Raw genomic sequence first — 23,954 nt, 5'->3', positions numbered from 1 at the left:
TTTGTTACTCAAAAGTACGGAAATGCCATCTTGTCAGCCTCTGATATCAGTTTTCTAGCTTCCTACAACTGATTACATAGATTTACCATATTTTAGGGTTTTGATATTGCACTAATTTCTGTATTTATCAGCAAAATTAATCCTAACTTCCATCAAAGATAAACCCTAAAATCTAAATAGTTTAGCCCACAGAAGATTTATCTAATTTCTGGTGTATGAGCCAATGGGGATCAGGGGGGCCTTTAGCTATGTTAATAGAGCACATAATCTCAAAGATGGACAAAGCAGAAACACGGAATGATTCTTTTAATTGCTTTCACTCTGGAGTGATAAACTTTACTTTTGCTCACAGTCAGGTGGAGAGACTACTCACATAATTACTATCTGACTGCATGGGCTGGGAATACATGGAATATATGGCATTGACGGTTAAAATTACAAAATAATTACAAATATATCTACTTTGAATTTTATCTTCTCTTTGTTCTAGCTAGTAATAAGATTATAATTAAAGCAATTTGAAAAATTATATAGATATGAAAACAAAATATAATTTTCTTTTTCATTTTAAATCTCATAGCAAAGGTTTCTAGTTTTGTATGCATGTCTGCTTTAATTGTTCATCTGAAGTAATTTAGTTGATCCTATTCTATATCCTGGACTAAAATTAAGTAATAGTAATTTCAGAAAAGAATTTAGAAGAATGGAAAAAGAAAAAGCACTGCTACAATTGCATAAAGATAAATGGGTTGAAATCATCAAATGATAAATTGGATGAATTTGGAAGAGAAATGTTGGAGGCAGAAAATGTAATGTGTTTTGGTGTAAACCATAAAATCTTCTTTCGAGTCTTCATCTTAAAGTTGTAAGTGAATTTTGAGCAAGATAAAATATGTAATGGAGAAAAATAACTAAAGATTGCATAAATCTGATCACAGACACTTTGATATAATGACCCTCAAATAATTAACCCTTTGATCTTATATTCTTAATAGGAAATGTTCTGAGAAATGTCTTTTATGTAACAGCTGGCACTTTCTGTAAAAGATCCAAATTTACTTCTTCAAAACTGTATATGAAACATAATGGAATCCTAAAATACTGTAAAAATTTGACCAAGTCAGGGATTGGAAAAAAGGTTACTATAACAAATATTTTTAGGGTTCTGTCAGAGTGGGCTGCCCCATCCTTTTAGTATAAATCAAGAAATATGTATGTTTTCAATGTCTAATACTATAAAAATCTCTCTTTATAAGATAGAATGGGCATCATGTAGTAAAATATTACTTTAAAACCTCTGACCCTCAGTAACACATCATTTTCAAAAAAGAAAACCTAAATCATTTGATTGGGCAATATAAAATAGAAACCAGAATGAGTGATAGTACTAGCTTATGTAAGAGAAGATAAAAGCGTATATTTGTTACTAGCTAACTAAATAGTAAAATGGGCATTTGGGGTACTACTACAACAAAAACAATTAGCATCTAAGATGTAACATATAATTCAACTAAGTGATTTATTCAATAATGCGAGTGAGCAATCTTATTTTAAAATTACAAATAATAGGTGTATTGGGAAATTTTTTTTTGCTTCATATTCTTGTAGTAGTTCCACTGAGACTATAGTTTCATCTTTACACAAATATATAAAAATATATAGGTAGAGAGTTTTATGCCCTATTTTACTGTTGGATTTTGATTGCTTAGAGCTGATAAAAATAGCTTTAAAAGTCATAAGAAGAAATCTAAGTATAATAAAGTACTCTTCAAACTGCAAAATCTGTTTGATTGGTGGTAGGAAAGATTTGTAGTATCTAACCCTTGATCTATTCATTTTGTTTATAAGGTGGATGTCCCTGGGGAAAGGAAAGCAGGCAAGTGATCTAATTTCCATATCATCTAAAATTCCAGAAAAAATATACAGATGATATATTCCAGGAGGAACAGATCTTATCTACTAAATATCTTTATTAGGATAGTCCTTGCCTAAAGGATTGCTTATGTTTAATAAACTCAGAGTCTAAGAGGTACATTCCCTAGTGAACGTCATATAAGCTAACTGACTTTCTAGAATATGTAATAGAAATATTTCAAAATGTAAACATTTACCTCTGTGTGAGGCAAACAAATAAACTTCACTAGAGATTTTATTTGTTTTTCTGGGCCAGAGGCGAATGAAAGAACCTGGAGAGCCACCTTAAAGTTCCAGTTCTCCACCTGCCTCATTTGCCTATTAATTGAATTTGTGATATTATTAGTAAAATTTGATATTCGGGTAAGATCTCTACTTGTTATGTATACTTTGATAATTCAATCAGGTTAAATTGGCCTATGGAGAAGAAATAATGAATATGTCACATAATATATGTTACCATATAATATATCATTCTAACTGGGATATGTTCAAGATTGAACAACACTTTTACAGGCACTAAGAGACTTTCAAGAGTAAAACTGGACCATAGTCATGGTACAAATAGGCATTAGTTATTCACTTATTAGTGTATTTGTTTATCAGATAAAGGTTTGAAATTTCTGCCAACTTTGAATGCTCAGTTGAGAAAATGAACGGGAAAATATGGTTCCATGGAGGAATTGCAATACTCAGCAATATACGAATAATTATGAAGGATGTAAGGGTTACGAAAATGTAAGCTAACATAATTATGTATTGCTTCTAAGTAAGCATTAGCAAACCATATATTACCATTATGGATAGTTTGCTGATCCCTATTATGTTTATCCACATAAATATTAGTATTTAGGTATAATAGTTTAGAGTTAGAATTATGGTAACAGATGCTATGTACAGAACTCAAAGAGTAATTTATATGCTGTTGGAACCATTGTGCATCTCATATGTTTTACGTGAATCTTGTATAATGTCTACTTTCTACAAGTTACTTAAGGTATAAATATATAAAAATACACAAGATGTATAATTGATTATATCAGTTTTAATAGAATGATAATTTCATCTGATTCTTAAATTTCTTCCTACTTGGATTTGTGATCAATCAAAGAAGGAAAAAATTTAAGAATCAGTACCCAAGAGGAATAGTATCTAGAGAATAGGACCAATGGGAGATCACCCTTATTTTGAGGCAATAATTGCTCATATCCATGCTCTAATTAATGAAGAGATTTCTGGCCTTGTTCAAAATAGGTTCCTATTATAAGACTATTCTATTTTTAAAAGTATTAACTCATAGTTATCCCCTCAAATTCCATTTACCTTAGAAAAAGAGAAGAGTAATTGCCTGACCAACAATTTTTACCTGACTTCCCCTTTCTTTTTTAACAATATATACATTATAAACTTTAGGACATCCAAGGTAAATTTTATTTATCTATTTACTTATTTTGGCAGTACTGGGATTTGAACTCAGGGCCTCATGCTTGCTAGGCAGGCACTCTACTACTTGAGTCACTCAGCTAGACTTTTTTTGTGTTAGGTTAGTTATTTTCAAGGTAGGGTCTTGTGTACTGTTTGCTCAGGCTGGCTTTGAACCACGATCCTACTGATCTCTGCCTCCCAAGTAGCTAAGATTATACACATGAGGCACTGGTATCTGGCTCAGGATGAATTTTAGGTACAATGTTTTTATTATCCAAGAATTCTTCTCATAACTTTTCTGTTTTATATATAATCACAACAAATCATAGCAGAGTCTCAAAGAGATATTTTTACACCCATGTTCAAAGAAATATTAGTTATAATAGCCAAAACTTGGAAGTAATCAAAGTGTCAGTTAATGAGCAAACAAGCAAAATATGGCATATATATTTATCAGAATATTATTTGACTTTAAAAAGGAAAAGTAGTTTGATACATGCTATAGCATATACCAACCCTTAAGACACAATGCTAAGTGAAATAAATCATACCCAAAGACAAATTTTATAAGATCATGCATATTACCCAGAGTAATCAAATTAGAGACACAGAAAGTAGAATGGTAGTTTTCAGGAGCTGAGGTTATAGGAGAAGGTAGGAGTTATTATAAAATGGGCATAGCGTTTCAGCTGAGGAAGATGAAAAAAAGTTTTTGAGATGGGTGATTGCGATGGTTGTAAAACAATGTGAATGTATTTAATGTTACAGAACTGTAGAGTTAAATTGGTTAAACATTAATGAATGTATGTTTCATGCAAAAATAATTTAAGAAAAACACCCAGAATTTAGGGGAGAATTTTTTTTCACATTGAGAAGGCACAATAAATTGAATGTAGATAAAAAACAACAAATCACACAAAAATTGTGAGACAAATCATTATGAAATTATAGACCACTGATATAATTTTAAAAATGCTAACTTTCCACTAAGAGGAGAAAAACAACAAACAGAAGATCAAGCACATTAGATCAAGCACATTAGATCAAGAGTGGCAATAAACACGAGAAGTTAGTTTATTGTTTGAAAACAATAAATTAGTACAAAAAACAGAAAAAACTCTTGCATTTAGTTATGTCATCAGCCAACTATGTGGAGAATAAGGACATGTTAAGCTTTCAAGTTTAAAAGCATTAAACTCCTATATACTATTTCTCAGCAACCTAGTAGAAAAGTAGTCACTCCATTAATATAAGAAACAAACCAAAAAATAACAAGGTACAGAATCTGGAAACAAGGGTTCCAACACAGCAGATAGACAGGTAAATGTTCAGGGTCACAGTTGAAGAGAAGTGCCAACTTAACAGCTGTCAGAGAAAGTAAAACAGTTAAATTAAAATAGCAAAATGAAGGACTTCAGCAGGATGATCTGTTTTTAAAATATGAGTGTTTGACATTAGCAGTGGTTTGAATGGCATGAGAGATTTCCAAATAAATTTTAAGAAACAAACAGTATAAGAAATCAAACGTATTCCTAATCTTTCATGTCTCAGTTGTGATCAGTATTGACACAGTCATAATAATAAAAACAGTATATATTAATTAACCTCCAAATAAAAGTAATAACATTATACTGGGAGAAGACAAGAAGAGATATGAAAGTGTATGAATTAGAGAGGATTTATAAGAGAATTGAATTTCCAGCTTTCACAGTAGAAATTTATAGACAATACCTAAATTTGAAAAGGAAAGTTTAACAAAATAAGCTTAACATTTGGTAATATAAAATTAAGTAACAAAAGAGTAAGTTAAAATTGTTGCATTAAATTTCCTTGGAGTAGTAAGAGAATAAATTGTGGAGATATGGATCATGGTTCTACTATTTTCTACTATTTTTGCTTTATTCCATTTGGTATATAAGCCTAGGAGTTTGAAAGCTGAATAAAAATAAAATAACATTCCAATAAAAGATATGGAGCTTTATGAAGTACATGAAAATAATGAAAAAGTTCCACACAATGTCACTAACAAATCAGGACCTCTCAATTCAACCAGTTCATGAGCAAAGAAAAGAAAATCAGCAAGAATAAGGACACCCCCATGGGTTTCAACAACAGAAATACTTGCCTTTGGTTGTGATGGTGGGTGAGAGTGGTGGTAAAGGGATACTGGAATTTGAACTCAGGGCTTCATGCTTGCTATGCAGGCACTCTATCATTTGAGCCATGCCTCCAGCCCCAAAATATTTAAATATTTTAAAATTAGAAGAATCCCTTAAGAAGATCTTCACATGATTTTATAGAAATGAATTAACAATTTTTCTGTGAAAGGCTGAGTTAAAGAAAGGAATGTTTACCTCATTGTAGCATAACACTTTAGCAGAAAAAAAATCTTTCCTTTATATAGAAAAGAAAAGCAAGTATATATTGATAAGCAAAATTTTATAACAATAAAATAATAAAATATTATTCATTAATTGAACAAAATAGTTATAGTAAAAACTGAAATTTAATCACCTTCTAATCTAAATAATTTATGATTAATCTAATGCTGCACAGATTTCTTGAAAGATAAATAATATTGAAGCCATACAAAACTCTTCAGTTCAGTATATTCTTGCTAATACCAGTTTCTCCTAATTCCCAATTTCTACCCTAAATCAGATTCTTAATATTCAGAAAAAGCTTTCTGAATATACATATTTAGAAAATATTGAATGAGATATGAATATATTATCTAAAGTCTCAACATATTTCATGAACTCATATTTATAGTTCAAAATCATTATGCACAATTTCTAATTCCTTTATTCTTAATCAAAATATATCTTTAAATACTATTAAAATGTATTTAACTAACCTTTCTGAATGAGCTGTCTTGATTTTTTTGATTTCTTAAAAGTATCTTTTGTTTTTAACTCATTTACAAGAGGAGAACCAGGTTTTCTGTGTTCATTAGAATGTTTTAAATCAACAGGAGAGTATATATTCTGTGAAAATAAAATAAAAGTATTGACAGGATCTTTATATTTTAGAGTTATCAAAGAGCTCTCACAATCATTATACAGTATTGTGATTGACTATAATTTAAGAAAAAAACATGGTGGAAATATTCTGTATACAAGTATGTAAATGGAACAATGAGACCTGTTGAAACTATTCCAGGAATGTAGGGAGGGGAAATAAAGGACAGCAATGATATCAACTATGATAAAGTGTAGGAAATTTTGCAAATGTCACCATGTACCCCCAATATAAGAATAAAAATAAAATACAAAAAGAATAAAATAAAATAAAAATGACCAAAAAATCTGTGACATAAAGTTAAGAAATATGAAAAAGCATGCATTACATATAATTTGATAAATTTACTAACAATCAATGATGTCCTTTGGAAAATGCTAAAAAGGAGATGGAAGGAAAAGGCAATCTGCCAGGAGGTATAATAGGGAATATATAGAGAGGCACAAGATAGTGTTTGCCAGAAAGCCTGAAGGAAGACTCAGAATAAGAAAGGGAGGGACAAAATTATTTCACAGAACACTAAAAGACAGTAACAGAGAGGGGGAGAAGGAAGGACAGAAACATAAGAAACAAGGAAGAGATAAATGGGACCTGAGAAAATTACAAGTCTTAAAAGTACAAATGGACCAGGTATGCACGGGGGAATAACAAGTAGAATACTGAAGGGGAGCTTCATGGGGGATGGGGGCTATGTCGTATGTACACTATATAATGTCTGTATTGGTAATGATTTAAAAACACTGCTTCATCTCTTTCTCCTTAACAGTTTAACCAACACTATTAGAGGTTTCACCAGGTCATCAGGAACTCAGGCTTATCATCTCTATCTTACTGCATCTGCATGGCTTCTATCATAAAAATTTTCCCATGAGTCACAACAGCTAGTAGGGCTCCAAAGTATTTTGTTCCTTACATTTCTGTCGGGAAGATGGAGGAAGAGGAAATGACAAAAAGGTACATTTTATGTATCTTATGGAGCTTTCCCAGAGGTTCGTCTAATAACTTCTTCTAAGATCACTTTGGCCACCAATAAGAACAGGAGAGTGAGTAATTAATACAGTCTTTTTTGTTGTTTTTTTTTTTTTTTCCGGCTAGGAAAAGGGGGGAGTTACTAAAGTAAAGCTGGTTGCCTGTTAGCAAGAAAGAAAAAGGACGGAGAAAAGGGGTAGAGACAATTAATAGTCTCTACCATAAGGGAAAAAATTCAGAATCTTATAAGGGGGTACATGTTTATATATTTTCAATATGTAAATATATATAATATTTATATTATATTTTCCTGGATAAAAAACACTGAATTCTAAAGAATATTAAATATTTTCCCTCAGATAGATCTTTTTGAGATATTTGCTTTCACAGATTTGTTTATGAAAAACTTATATAGCATCTAGCATTCACTATACAGCTATTAACTCATTTAATCCTCAAAAAACAAAAAGAATTATGCTCTTTCACTCTGGAAGAGGTCACAGACTTCTTTATTAAGAGATAGTCATCTTTCCTCCAAATCACTTAGTACTTATTCCTAGTTTTTGTGAATGGTGCCACCTTCATCCAAAAACAAAAGTCAAAGTTTCTTATATGTCACAGCTGATAGAATTGTGAGATAGAGAATTCATCCTCACATTTCCATCACTACTTTGACTTGTTCACTTATTCTTTCTTTATTCTACAATTTTAAAAAGACACTTGTCTATTTGCTCTGGTCCCCCATTTTTGCAATTTTCTGCCAAAATCCCTATACTACGTAATGCAGATATATTTAATTAAATATTTAAGACTTTATGTCATGTAAATTTTAATGAGATATTCCCTGGTTTATTTATTAAAAACCATTTGTCTCTTAACAGTGTTTCACAGTAGTTTTACTGTTCATTACAAGTATCAAGTACTTATGGATCTCAGTTTTCATTCTTCAGTGAAAGGTCTTTCACTCATCAACTCCTAGACAATTTTTTCAGTCTTCATATGACAAAAAAATAACTATTTTTATTAGCAATACAACTAAATATGATACATTTGAGCTCATATATTTTACTTAGAAAATTTTCTTAAGATCACTAAGAATAATTTATAGCTCATATCAAAACATTAACAAAAGATGACATGATTTTAAATAATGTTTTACTGTCACTTAAATAAATTATTTCTATTAAACAAAATTGCCAAAAATAGTGACTAGTATTTTGCAATTAAATCTGTAACAGTCAAGTACAAGTACTTTTTTACACTCAAATTCTTTTATAAAGTTTCATCAAGTTATAGCATAAATTCTCATGTCTTCCTACTTCTAGGAATTCTGCTCTATTTTGATAAGTTCTTCTGTCTGTCCATCCTAACAATGCAATTCACCACTTGTTTAAACTACCCTCAAATTCCATCTGAACCATAGAAATGGATTCTGTTTTTCCTTGTAGGTATCATCACAGTTTCATCCTGCCCATAAGAAAATGATGGGTGTCCTCAAGGATCCTGTTTCTACTAGTATTTATTCCTTCACATTCCCCTAAAAGTATAAGCAAACAAAAATATGTCTGTCAAATCTGAGATATTTAATTTCTATCACAAGTTATATTAATTTAGGGAATCATGAAATTTAAAAGCCCAGACATTAATAAGGTAGTGATAAGCTCCATTCTGAAATATCTTTTCTTTAGTTCTTCCATTTACCCACTTTCATGAATCTGCCTGTCATTTTCATTTTAAATACTTTTTTTCTTTTTTTTATAAAAGAAAATTCCACAACAAAAAGTTCATATGTTACAGTAGAATAAATCTTTAGAAGATTATCAAAGAGTCTAAATCGCCAAATAAACTAAGGTTTTCACAAGCTACCAAGGTTAAGGAAAATAGGCTTTTCTGCTATGTACAATTGAGGAAAAAAAGGATATGATCACTTACTGATTAATCTTTGAGATTATAAAGAAGGAAAAGTTGTCAAAATACTGGAAATGAAAAATTAAAAAGACTGGGAGTGATTTAATAAAGATCTTGTTTTTGATAACACAATATATATATTCTATTGTTTATAGCACCTTAAGCCTAAAACTGGTTGTCAATAATTTCAGAAAATTCATTAAGTATATTTGGTAGTATTTGAGCAAGGAACATTGTAAGTTGACAACAAACTAATTACATCAGATACAATTTCATTTTTAACAGGGTCAAAGCTAATTTGGGTTCAAATGTTTAGAATATGATAAATCTGCATTCAGAAATAGGTTTGATATTATCATTCATTACTTATAAAATGACAATACGATAAGGTAGAGATCAGAGAGGCTCAGAAACCACATGGAAAGGAATGGGGACTAATAAAACGGTTTCATTCTAAAGGAAGGGCTTTCATATCCCAATAAATCATCTCTTCACAGCCTGATGTTTATCAATATTCATGTGCATAATTTGAACCAAAATATAAAAGAAATATTAGTCAAATTTTCAGATGAATGGTTAAGGAACAAAATATTTAACACGAAACAGAAATCTAAAATATTGTCAATAGCCTGAAGCAGTTGAGTAAATTAAATAGATGAAGTTAATAGAAGTAAATATTGCAGTTAGGGAAAATATTTTAAATCACTTGACTATATAATGTGATTCTTAAAATGAGTGCTAAAAGACAAAATCATTTAATTTAAAAGTAAATTAGATGAAAATTCATTGTATGATGTGACTCTAAGGTTTGTTAGCATTTCATTCAAAGTTAGTTCTGGACTATGTATACCATATTCACTTCAGGTCAGAACGATATTTGAAGAACTATGTCAGACCACGGAGGCATATTTTCAGATGATTCCACATAAAAGAAACAGGAACAGAAAGCAGACTACCTCTGAATTATTGTAAAAGTAAGCCCCTACATAAGATATGCAATATTTAAGACAGATTCAGACTCGCACTTTCTCCAACATCCATCTTCCTCATTTGAGAATATCATTCTCTTTTTCAAACCAGACAAAACTTAGAATTTATTCTCTAGCCCTTTCCTGAAACTCTACCTCTAAGCCATTTGCAAATTTTGTTAACTCTGCCTCCAAAATAATTTCAAATCTTACCACTTTTCTCCATTTTGACTACTATTTCTAGTTTATAACTATAATTGTCTCTTCTTGGTCAAGCACATATACTGTTTTTGTGTATTTAAATTATACTTTGGCTCTTACAAGATCCATTTACACTGGCCAACATGTAAGTCTTCTCATTTCTTTTCAGTTTTTAAATATTCTGATGGCTGGTTGTTTAAGCTGCTCAATCTTTGGATGACTGCAAAAACAAACAAACAAATAAACAAACCAAAAACTCAGAAAAAATAGCCTCTAACCATATAGCCAAACTCATCTCATACTACTCTTGACTTTTGTTCACTATATTCCTGCCACACTTCAGTCCTTTGAACATATTCCAAACAAAATGAGCTACTTCATGCTTAGGTCCTGTGCAAGTTCTTCCCTCTACTGGGAATGCTTTTCTTCCTGTAGTTGTAGAGCAAACACATAACCTTTCCAGTCTTAACTATAAATAATATCTCCTCAGAAAAACCTTCTGTAACATCTTTTTAAGCATTCTCTTTATTATTATTAGTCTCTACTCAACACCCTCCAAACATTATTTATAACATTTATTATAATTTTATTTATTGGAGTCACAATTTGTTTTTGCTTTATTTAGTTTCATTTTGTTCTTATTACCTAGAATCTACTCCACAAGGGCAACAAATATTTGTAGTGCTTACTCAGTGCTGCAAGTGGTCTCTGGCACTCAACAGATGTTCAATTTAATTTGTTAAACATTGAATGAATAGTACCAAGGAGCAATACAATCAGGCATATGAGTGGAGGTTTAGGGACAGTGATTTGATACAATCTAAAAATGAAGCTACATTCTTTGGAGGAAATCCAATAGCTATAAATAAATTTAAAAGAAATTATAGCTTATTATGTTATAGAACTTAAAATCTTCAAAATTCTGTTCATTTATTTCTGAATTCTTTTGTACCTTATAATTACTTCAAATCTTTTCACTTAGAAACTCTTCATAATGTCACATTTCCTTCTTCTAAGCTTTGTATCATATATATCAATTTAAACTCTGAATTTTCTAGGATCTGTGCCACTTTACCAATTCTTGAATTTGTCACATTCATACAAAGCATAAATATAGCTATCTGTTAGGAATAATTATATCTTTACCCAGACACATATCTCTACCCATTCTGTTGTTGATTGTATATAATAATAAGCCAGAGAACCAAAATAGTAATGAAAAAGATCTTCTTACATGGTTTAGAGTGGAGACGCTAAGAAAAAAATCTAAAAAGATGTGGCAGTGGGAGAGACATCTATATATTGATAAATCTCATCCAATCATAATAAGAAAACAATTTCAAGGCATTAATACAAATTTGAATAAATTTACTAAGGATTGGTAGAGCTCTTATAATTGACAAATTAGGTATGTGGTTATTAAAAAAAGAAAAAAATAACTGCCTGTAATCCTAGCTACTGGGGAGACAGAGATCAAGAAGACTGTGGTTCAAAGCCAGCCCAGGCAAATAGTTTCTGACACCCTATCTTGAAAATAATCAACATTAAAAAGAGACGCAGCCCTGAGTTCAAATACTGCCAAAAAAGGTGGGGGAAGGTGGCAGAATGTCTCAAGTGGTAAAGTGGTAGAGCACCTGCCTAGTGTGTGAACCTGAGTTCAAATCTCAGTACCACACGCCCCCCCCAAAAAAAGAAAAGCAAAATAGATGATTATACTAACTAAGGGATATGACTTATTATTTAAAAAGTGAGGAGTGGGTGACATTGTAAAGAAAACTCCTCTCTTCTTTCTAGATCAAGAGTATAAATATTTTATACTGAAAAGGTCTGTCTCTGAAACTCAAGGTACCTTTTCATGATTTGTTTTCCAATTTATGCTGGTTAGTGTTCCTTAAGATTGGGATTTGGTTTTCACATTTTCTATTATGCAAATCAGAATCTTTCTACTCTGAAGGAAACTACAAGTTTTCTGATCAATGTAGTTGATAAAAAACAATGGTTATACTATCTATTTTTATAATATCTACATTTCTCAATGCCTAAATAAGCATTCATTTTGACAACTTTAGATATTGTCCATTTGAGACAGATTAAAGGTAATCACCTCTCCCTGAGCAATGGAGCAAGAGTTAAATATGGCTAGAATGTTGTTAAATACTGTTAAATCACATTAATGTCAATAAAAAGTCTTTATTGTAAGCACCCCTTTTAATATTTATTTTTTCCTTTAAATAAGCTACAATGTTAGGTGCCAGGCAATTTTCTTCCTAATTGACAGCTGTTAGATCTTCTTCTCTGGTTCACCAGCTGCCTCAAGCTAAGGACTAACAGCCAAGCAGCCAGCTAGACAATCCTCATGCCATCCTGGCTACTTTGAACACTCCAGACACCTTGAGGAAGCCACATTGCAACCACAGCTGCTTATTACTAAAGTACAACTCCAGCTTCAGAAGGCACTGTCCCAGCCACAACTGTTTCAAACTGCTTGCACTGGACTTGTTATCACAAGTTTTGGTGAATTCTAGATGACCCTGCAGACATTTTCACCTATGCAGAAGGGAAGTACATCCCAGCAAAGAACTGAAACTGAAATAGAGTCCCATCATTTGCATGAGGGACTACTGTGACTGGTGCAAGCATGGTCCTTCATCTGCACGAAGGGCTGCAGTGATCTATGCAAATACCTTTGCCATACTCCCTTTCTGGCTACGCAGGCCATTTGGCTCACTTTCTATGTCAGCCAAGATACACTCTCTTATTTTTCCCCATGGTTTTGCTACATAAGGCCCAATAAAAAGCTTTTTGGAGAGGTCTTTTCTTGGTAACGCCTGATTTACTTATATATTTATTTTTAGATAGGGTCTCACTTTTTGCCTGGGACTAGTCTCAGACTATGATCATCCTACCTATTATCTCCCTGATAGTTGGGATTAAATGTGTATAGCACCATGCTTAGCTTATTTGTTGAAAAGGGGTCCAATTAATTTTCCCTGGGCTGGTCTTGAACCACAGTTCTCCTCAGTTCCACCACTCAAGTACCTGAGATTATACATGTAAACCACAGTGCCCAGCCTACTTTTGTTCTTTACCATTAGTAGCTCTGAGTGAACTGGTAGCATGAACAGAGGATGGTAGAAGCAATAGCAGAGTGGTAGCAGTGGCAAAGATACCAGGAGAGGCAGCATTGATTGCTACCCTGGTTGTGACAGTGTCAGAGGCAACAAAGAGGGCTGCTGAAGAGCTACAGAGAGTGGATAGAGTAGAAATGACAGGTAACAGAGGTAATAGGGGCAACAGAGACCACAAGGGCTATGAAGAGCTAAAGATGAGAAACTGCCAGCCTAGTCACTGAGAGTTCGAGAGACGTGCCAAGCCTTAAGAGTCAAAAGTCTCAGACAGCTTGTACCTGAGAGCTCTCACACTAGCCACTGTCAAAGGCTTGGAATCCTAACACCCTGGACACAAATGCCTTAACACTTGTAGATGTCAAAGGACCCTATGCTCTAGGCCTAAGAGCTGTAACATCTGTCACTGTAGAAGTGAGGATCCAAGCACCCAGGCCTGTTTGAGGGCAAGGGCAACAATAGAAGGTACTTGATAGTTGGTATCTGCTACTGCTACCCACTGCTACTGGAAGTCAAGGATCATAACAGCTGCCAAGTGCCAGGGTCACTGGTGGTTTAAGCTCAGAGCAACAAGCTTCCAAATTGAGTGACTACAGCCACAAGTCTTTGGCTTCTAAAGCCTGAAGCAATTGGCCCCTAACTCTCAAAAGTTTGGAGGTGTAAGCCTCTAGGTCTGTTAGTCTGGTCACTATGACTTGGGCACTCAAGGGCCCTGGAAGAGCTGCTCCTCACCTATCCACAATTCTTATCTGGGAAGAGCAAAGGAACCTAGCCAACTTGTTGGTAACATATTTAAAACAGGTTCTCTGTTTCGAGAATCACTTGAGAAACCACATTAGAATCATAGCAAGTCAGCAGATCCTTGGTATCCTATCTCCTGTTTTGATTTCTCTTTGTAATTTCCAGCCAAGTCAGCATTCTGGTTCCACTGAGTTACTCTAGATTGTAGACTTTCCAGATAATATTCAAAAGTGACTTCAGGAATATACTAAAACACAAAGTAAAATAATTTCTCTTATTTGTGTGAATGATAAAATATTGTTTGTTCTTTTTTCTATTGTATTGCTTTTATATGTACTTATATGTGTATACATTGTTTTGGCTACCTCCCCCCTGCCTCCTCTCCCACCCCCTGCCACTTCTGGGCAGAACCTATTCTGCACTTTTGTTCTCCAATTTTGTTGAAGAGAAAACTTAAGAGATAATAAGAAAGACACAGTATTTTGCTAGTTTGCAATAAAAAAGCTATACAGAAAGATTCTTAGTGTTGTTTCCCTGCACATGTGTATTGCAACCCACATTGGTTCATCACTACCAGACTTACTCACTACTTCCTAGTCCCCTTCCCAGAGTGGCCTCTGCTAGTTTAAGGTTACTATATTTCCTCCTCTACAGTGTGTACATCGAACACATTCAAGTTTTAGGTTTCCTTCCCTTTCCCTGTTCCTCCCATGCATGTTCTCCCCTTAATGTATGACCCATGACCAGTATTATTACTGCATTTGTTTTAGGTCTATAATACGCTTATGAGGGAGAACATGGAGATTTTTGGCCTTCTAAACCTGGCTAACTTTGCTTAAGATGATGTTCTCCAGTTCCACCCACCTACTTGCGAATGACAAAATTTCATTCTCTATTTTGGCTGAATAAAATTCCATTGTATATAAATACCACATTTTCTTTTTTTCCTTCTTTTATTTTATTGTTTTTACATTTACTTATATGTGTATACAGTGTTTGGGCCACCTTCCCCACCCACTGCCCCAACTCCCCTAGCCCCCCAACCCCCCACCCACTTCCAGGAGGAACCTATTTCACCCTCCTCTTCTCTGATTTTGTTGAAGAGAAAACATAAGACATAATAAGAAAGATGTATTGTTTTGTTAGTTTGGGATAAAGATAGCTACACAGAGAGATTCCTAGCATTGCTTCCATGCTCTTGTGTATTGCAACTCACATTGGTTTGTTTCTACCAGACCTCTTCACTACTTTTTGGTTCCCTTCCCATAGTGGCCTCTGCCAATTTAAGATTACTTTATTCACTTCTCAAAGGGAGCACATCAATGACATTCAAGCTTTGGTTTTCTTTCCTTTCCCAATTACTCGCATGTGCATTCTCCCCTTAGTGTGTGACCCATGTCCAGTACTATTACTGCATTTGTTTTGGGTCTATAATCTGCATATGAGGCAGAACATAAAATTTTTGGCCTTCTTAGCCTGGCTAACTTACCTTAAGATGATATTCTCTAGTTCAATCCATTTATGTGTGAATGAAAAAATTTTATTCTGCTTTGTGACTGAGTAAAATTCCATTGTCTATAAATACCACATTGTCTTGATCCATTCGTCAGTTATGAGGCATCTTGGCAATTTCCACAGTTTGGCTATTGTAAATAGTGCTGCAATAAATATGGGTGTGAAGGTGCTTTTATAATAAATTGAGTTGCATTCCTTTGGGACTATCCCTAGGGATGGTATTTATAATAACTTGAGTTGCATTCCTTTGGGAATATCCCTAGGAGTGGTATTGCTGGATTATATGGCAGATCTATATTTAGTTTTGTAAGGAGTTGTTTTCCAAAGTGGTTATACTAGCTTACATTCCCACCAGTAGTATATGAGGGTTCCTTTTCCCCCGCATCCTCATCAGCATTTGTTGTTTTTGTTAATAGCTATTCTAACAGGGGTGAGGTGGAATCCAAATATGGTTTTGATTTACATTTCCTTTATGGCCAGGGATGGTGAGCATTATTTCACGTGCTTTTTGGCCATTTGGATTTCTTCCTTAGAAGAAGTCCTGTTTAGTTCAGTTGCCCACTTCTTTATTGAATATTCATTGATTTGGGGGAAGTTCAGTTTTTTGAGCTCTCTGTATATTCCGCTTATCAGTCCTTTTAGATTTTCTCCCATTCTGTGGGTGGTCTCTTCAATTTAGAGACAATTTCTTTTGTTGTGCATTAGCTTTTTAATTTCATGTACTCCCATTTGTCCATCCTTTCTCTTAATTGCTGGGATGCTGGAGTTCTACTGAGGAAGTCCTTGTCTATACTTATTTTGTCCAGGGTATTCTCTGCTCTTTTGTGTACAAACAACAAGGTTTTGTGTCTGATATTAAGGTCCTTAATCCACATTGAGTTGATACTAGTACATGGTAACAGGCATGGATCTAGTTTCAGTTTTCTGCAGGCAGTAGCCACTTTTTGCTTTTATTTTGAGCAACATTTGTTGAAGAAGCTATCTTTTCTCCATTGTATGTTTTTGGCACCTTTGTCAAAAATAAGGTGAGCATAGCTGTGTGTGTTATCTGGGTCCTCTATTCTGATCTTCTGGTCTTCATATCTCTTTTTGGGCCAATACCATGCTGTCCTTATTGCTATGGTTCTGTAGCATATTTTGAAGTCAGGTATTATGATACCTCCAGCATTGCTCTTTTTGCTCAGTATTGCCTTGGCTAGTCATGGTCTTTTGTGTTTCAAAGGTAATACAAATAAAAAAGTAGATTTTTCAATCTTTGTCATGAATGTCATTGGAATTTTGATGGGTATTGCATTGAACATGTAGATTGTTATTGGTGGTATAGACATTTTTATTATATTGATTCTATCAATCCATGAGCATGGGAGATCTTTCCATCTTCTGTAGTTTCTTCCCTTTCTGTCTCATGGAAATGTTTAAGGAGTGTTGGTATTAGTTCTTCTTCAAATGTGTGGTACAATTCCATGGAGCATCTGTCAGGTCCCAGACTCTTCTTTTTTGGGAGACTCTTTATTGTTGCTTCAGTTTCATTACATGAAATAGACCTGTTTAGGTGTTAATATCCTATTGGTTCACATTTGGATGGTCATAAGTATCTAGAAATTTGTCCATTTCTTCAATATTTTCCAATTTATTGGAATATTGCTTTTCAAAGTAGTCTTTGATGATTCTGTGGATTTCCTTGGTGTTTCTTGTCTCCTCTTTTTGATTTCTGTTTTTACTAACTTGGGTCTTTTCCGTCCTCATTTTAGTCTGATTTGCCAGAGGACTGTCAAGCTTGTTTATTTTTTTAAAGAACCGGCTTTTTGTTTCATTGATTCTTTGTATTTTTTTTTTTGGTCTCTATTTCATTAATTTCTATCCTTATTGTTATTCTTTCTCTCCTTCTGCTTGTTTTGGATTTTGTTTGCTCTTATTGTTCTAGGAGCTTGACATGTTGCATTAGGTCATTTATTTGAGATCTTTCTATCCTTTTAATATATGCACTCATGACTATAAACTTTCTTCTTAGGACTACCTTTGCTGCATCCCATAGGTTCTGGTAGGTTGTGTTTTCATTTTCATTAATTTCCAGGAACCTATGGATTTCCTCTTATTTCTTCTATGATCCACTGATCATTGAGCATGTTATTTACCTTCCAATTATTTGTGTATTTTCTGTTGTTGTTTTTGTTGTTAAGTTTAAGTTTTAATGCTTCATGACAAGATAGAATGCAGGGGGTTATTTCTATTTTCTTACATTTTCTGAGGCTTTCTTTATGCCCTACGATATATTTTGGAGAAAGTTCCTAATGCATTGTGGTAAGATAGAATGCAGGGGGTTATTTCTGTTTCCTTGTACTTTCTCAGGCTTGCTTTATACCCTAAAATATATGGAGACAGTTCCATGGACTGCTGAGAAGAATGTATATTGTTCTGTTGTCAAATGAAATATTCTGTAGACCTCAGTTAGGTCCTTTTGATATATAGTATCATTTGTTCTAGTATTTCTTTGTTTATTTTTTGTTTGTATGACCTATCTGTTGGTGATAGAGGGGAAATAAAGTCTCCAACTGCCACTGTGTTGGAGTCTATATGTGCTTTTAAGTCCTTTAGTGTATGTTTGATGAAATTTGATGCACTGACATTGGGTGCATATAGGTTAATAATTGTTATTTCCTTTTTTTCTTTTAAGAGAGCATCCATGCCTTTATTTATTTATTTTTAAATTTTTATTTTATTCATATGTACTTACAATGTTTGGGTCATTTCTCCCCCTTTCCTCCACACCCTCCCTTACCCCCCCCCCACCATCTCCCTCTCCCCCCCTACCCCCTCGCTACCTGGAAAAAACTATTCTGCCCTTATCTCTAATTTTGTTGAAGAGAGAGTATAAGCAATAATAGGGAGGACCAAGGGTTTTTGCCAGTTGAGATAAGGATAGATATACAGGCAGTTGACTCGTATTGATTTCCTGTGCATGTGTATTAATGTCTAATGTAATTCTTCTTTTATTTTTAAATTTTTATTGGTTTATTATTCATATGTGCATACAAGGCTTGGGTCATTTCTCCCCCCTGCCCCCACTCCCTCCTTTACCACCCACTCCACCCCCTCCCTCTCCCCCACCCCCTTGATACCCAGCAGAAACTATTTTGCCCTTATCTCTAATTTTGTTGAAGAGAGAGTATAAACAATAATAGGAAGTAACAAGGGTTTTTGCTAGTGGAGATAAGGATAGCTATACAGGGAGTTAACTCACTTAATTTCCTGTGCATGTGTGTTACCTTCTAGGTTAATTCTTTTTGATCTAACCTTTTCTCTAGTTCCTGGTCCCCTTCTCCAATTGGCCTCAGTTGCTGTTAAGGTATCTGCTTTAGTTTCTCTGCATTGGGGCAACAAATGCTAGATATTTTTTAGGTATCTTACCTATCCTCACACCTCCTTTGTGTGCTCTATCTTTTATCATGTGCTCAAAGTCCAATCCCCTTGTTGTGTTTGCCCTTGATCTAATGTCCGCATATGAGGGAGAACATACGATTTTTGGTCTTTTGGGCCAGGCTAACCTCACTCAGAATGATGTTCTCCTATTCCATCCATTTACCAGCAAATGATAACATTTCATTCTTCTTCATGGCTGCATAAAATTTCATTGTGTATAGATACCATATTTTCTTGATCCATTGGTCAGTAGTGGGGCATCTTGGCTGTTTCCGTAACTTGCCTATTGTGAATAGTGCTGCAATAAACATGGGTGTGCAGGTGCCTCTGGAGTAACCTGTGTCACAGTCTTTTGGGGATATCCCCAAGAGTGTATTGCTGGATCAAAAGGTAGATCAATATTTAGCTTTTTAAGTAGCCTCCAAATTTTTTTCCAGAGTGGTTGTACTAGATTACGTTCCCAACAAAAGTGTAAGAGGGTTCCTTTTTCCCCGCATCCTCGCCAACAACTGTTGTTGGTGGTGTTGCTAATGATGGCTATTCTAACAGGGGTAAGGTGGAATCTTAGTGTGGTTTTAATTTGCATTTCCTTTATGGCTAGAGATAGTGAGCATTTTTTCATGTGTTTTTTGGCCATTAGAATTTCTTCTTTTGAGAAAGTTCTGTTTAGTTCACTTGCGCATGGTGTTTGTTGTTATCTCCCTTTTAGCATTCCTGATTCTACTAATTTGGGTTTTTTCTCTCTTCATTTTAGTCAGGTTTGGCAGGGGCATGTTGATCTTGTTTATTTTTTCAAAGAACCAACTTTTTGTTTCATTAACTCTTTGTATGGATTTTTTGGTTTCTATTTCATTGATTTCAGCTCTTATTTTTATTATTTCTTTCCATCTATTTGTTTTGGGATTTGCTTGTTCTTGTTTTTCTAGGAGTTTGAGATGTATCATTAGGTCATTGATTTGGGATCTTTCAGTGTTTTTAATATATGCACTCATGGCTATAAAATTTTCTCTCAGAACTGCCTTTGCTGTGTTCCATAGGTTCCGGTAGGTTGTGTTTTCATTTTCATTGACTCCCAGGAACTTTTTAACTTCCTCTTTTATTTCCTCAATGACCCATTGTTCATTAAGTAATGAGTTATTCAGTTTCCAGCTGTTTGCAAGTTTTTGTCTTTACTTTTGTTGTTGAGTTCTAGTTTTATTGCATTGTGATCAGATAGTATGCACAGTATAATTTCTATTTTCTTATATTTGCTGAGGCTTGCTTTGTGCCCTAAGATATGATCTATTTTGGAGAAGGTTCCATGGGCTGCTGAGAAGAATGTATATTGTGTAGAAGTTGGATGAAATGTTCTGTAGACATCAAGTAGGCCCATTTGATCTATTGTATATTTTAGATCTTGGACTTCTTTATTGATTTTTTGTTTGGATGACCTATCTATTGATGATAATGGGGTGTTAAAGTCTCCCACGACCACTGTGTTGGAGTTAATATATGCTTTTAGGTTTTCAGGGTATGTTTGATGAAATTGGGTGCATTGACATTGGGTGCATATAGGTTGATAATTGTTATTTCCTTTAGTCTATTTCCTCTTTTATTAGTGGAATGTCCTTCTTTATCTCATTTGATCAATGTAGGTTTAAAGTCTACTTTGTCAGAGATAAGTATTGCTACTCCTGCCTGTTTTGGGGGGCCATTGGCTTGGTAAATCTTCTTCCAGCCTTTCATCCTAAGCCTATGCTTATTTCTGTCAGTGAGCTGGGTCTCCTGTAAGCAACAAATTGTTGGATCTTCCTTTTTAATCCAATTTTTCGGTTTTTCCTTTAATTACCATTTCATCTTCAAGTTCTGAGATTCTGTCTTCTGTTTGTTCTATTCTGCTGGATTGGCCTTCCGTTTTGTTTTGCAATTCTGGTTCGATCTTTTCTCTGTGGTTTTCCATATCATGGGTTGTTTCCTCTGTAATGTTGTCTATTTTTGTCCTGAGTTCATTTATCTGTTTATTAATTTGTTCTCTGTTTCACTTTGGTGTTTAAAGAGTGCTTCTATGGTTTCCTTGGTTTCTTCTTTTGCTTTTTCAAATTCTCTATTTTTATTGTCTTGGAATTTCTTGAGTGTCTCCTGTACATTTTGGTTCACCATATCCAGCATCATCTCTATAAATTTCTCATTGAGTACCTGTAGTATGTCTTCTTTTAAAGTATTCTTGTGGGCTTCATTGGGTTCTTTGGCATAGTTTATCTTCATTTTGTTAGAGTCTAGATCTGAGTATCTTTTTTCTTCATTTCCCTCTGGTTCCTGTACTAATTTTTTGCTGTGGGTAAACTGGTTTCCCTGTTTTTTCTGTCTTCCCATCATTGCCCTTGATATTGTTATTATCCCTGCACTGTGTGCAATTAAGTATTTTCTGGCTTGTAATAATGCACTAGTGATATTTAGAATTGAAGAGTGAGAGGGGATGGAAAGTAAAGAAGTTAAAGGAAAAGGGAAAAACAAATAATCAAGTAGAACAAAAAAGAAAACAAAGAAACAAACAAAAAAGTTTCAAAGATATAAACAGGGAGAGACAGTGTACTAATCAACTGTAAGCTGAAAAGGCATTAGACAGGCAGAGAGAGGATTGAAAATAAAAAATAAAAAGAGTAAAGATAAGAATAAGAATAAAAATAAGTAAATGAAAGAATATATATATATATAAAATAAAATAAAACAAAATAAAAAGTAAAACCTCCAAGTTCAAATGCAATGAAATTTCAGTCTTAATAATTTTCATGTCTCAGTCTCCAGTCCTAGAGATGGTGCCTCAGATGTTGCTCTGTAGTTGTCTCATCAAAGGGGAGACATAAAGTAGACAAACCTGCACAAAAATAAATAAAATAAAATAAAAAATGCCCACCAAGTGTCCCAAGTTCAAATGCAATACAGTTTCAGTAAGTTTTTCAGCATGCATGTGTAGTTCAGTTGTTTTCTCATCAAAGGTAGGGAGAGAGAAAAAAAAGAGTCTGGAGACAGGTCTGTGAATGGCTATCTGCGGCTGTGGCTTGCCTGCCCACTGCTGTCAGCCTGCTGTTGCTGGAGGTGTTATTTATGCAGACCTCAGGGGTGAGCTTAACACTCCCCTGGTCCTTCAGGCTTTGTTTACTCAGAGTCCTGTGCACGAGGCGCTGCTACAAGCTTTCCTCTTTCCAAGCACACTGGGGGAGGTGACACTGCACCAGCTTTCTCAGGCCTGTGTTTATTTACAGTTCACGTGGGAAGTGGGTCTTCCCCCCTCTCCTGTGGAGTTTTCCTCCCTCCACCACTCTCACAAGCTTTCCCACTCCTGGTTGCTGGGCACGCACCCCCCTCCCACCAGAGCCTCTCCAGCCAGGCCCAGCTTGTTTATTTACAGTTCCAGGAAGGATTTTCCTGCCCCCCTCTTTGGAGCTCAGGGTACCCCACCCTCTTTGCCACATGTGTTTATTGTTTTTATTGCTTATTACTCAGTTTCTCATTTTTACCCGGGTGGGGATCGGTCTGTCCAGGGGGCTATGCTGATTTGGCCCAGGGTTGTCTGTGGGAGTACCACATACCGCTTAGCTCACCTTGTCCATGCCTTCCCAAGCTGTCTGGGCACGGATGACTGGAGGTCCAGAGGCCCTCCTGGTTTCTCCATTTAACGTGAAGTGGAGATGCTCTGTGCAGGCTGGTGGTTTGGAGGGGTCAAAGTTTTGCCTCTTCCCAGTGGCCTTGCCTGCAAGATGTGTCTCCCGCGTTTCTCCAAGATTTCACTGTAGGAGGCACATTTTCTGCTTCCTCCCTCTAGCTGCCATCTTGGAATCCCTTCTAATTCTTCTTGAATTAACCTGTTCTCTAGTACCTGGTCCCCCTCCTTTTGATGTATTGTCTCTTTTATTAGTATGAAGTGTCCTTCTTCATCTTGTTTGAAATATATAAGTTTGAAGTCTACTTTGTCTGATATAAGTATTGCTAGTCCTACCTGTTTTGGGGGGCCATTGGCTTAAAAATCTTCTTCTAGACTTTCACCCTGAGCCATTGTTTATTTCTGTCAATAAGACAGATCTCTTGTGAACAACAGATTGTCAGATTTTCCTTTTTAATCCAGTTTGCCAAATGGTTTCTTTTGATGTGGTAGGTTGAGTCCATTGACATTCAGTGTTAATATTGACAGGTATGCGGTGATTCCCACCATTTACTTGTTTTTGCTATTTAAGGATTTGATGTGTGCTGCCAAATCAATGCTACCCTCTGATTATTTCTATTTTCTTCTGTGGTTTGATACTTCTCATCCTCTCATGGTTTTGTTTGCTTTTATCTTCTGTGTGCAGAATTTCTTGTAGAATCTTCTGTAGTCATGGCTGGGTGGTCATATATTGTTTTAGTTTCTGTTTATTGTAGAAGATTTTTATCACTCCATCCATTTTGAATGATAGTTTTGCTGGGTAGAGTATCCTAGGCCTGAAATTATTTTCATTGAGTGCCTGAAACACCTCACTCCATACCCCTCTTGCTTTTAAGGTTTCTGTTGAGAAATCTGCTGTTATTTTGATGGGTTTACCTTTATATGTTATTTGGTCTTTTTCTCTCTTACAGCCTTCAATATTCTTGCTTGGTTCTCTGTGCTTGTTGTTTTGATGATAATATTCTGTGGGAGTTTTTATTTTGGTCAAGTCTGATGTCCTGAAGGCTTCCTCTACCTGAATGGGCAAAACTTTCTCGAGATTTGGGAATTTTTCTGTTATTATTTAAT

At 34.7% G+C, this 23,954-nt stretch overlaps 1 protein-coding gene across 1 annotated transcript in view; it reads right to left on the bottom strand.

Annotated features, from left to right (window-relative positions):
- Positions 1 to 23,954, bottom strand: part of Lrriq3 (leucine rich repeats and IQ motif containing 3) — a 152,315-nt gene that overhangs the window by 32,384 nt on the left and 95,977 nt on the right. Inside the window, 1 exon segment of the mRNA XM_074079758.1 lies at positions 6,197 to 6,326. Coding sequence (XP_073935859.1) covers positions 6,197 to 6,326 — 130 coding nt within the window.

The sequence above is a fragment of the Castor canadensis genome, chromosome 7 (genome assembly GCF_047511655.1).
Source record: "Castor canadensis chromosome 7, mCasCan1.hap1v2, whole genome shotgun sequence".
In the NCBI taxonomy this organism is placed as follows: domain Eukaryota; kingdom Metazoa; phylum Chordata; class Mammalia; order Rodentia; family Castoridae; genus Castor; species Castor canadensis.
This window is presented reverse-complemented; position numbering and strand designations above follow the sequence as displayed.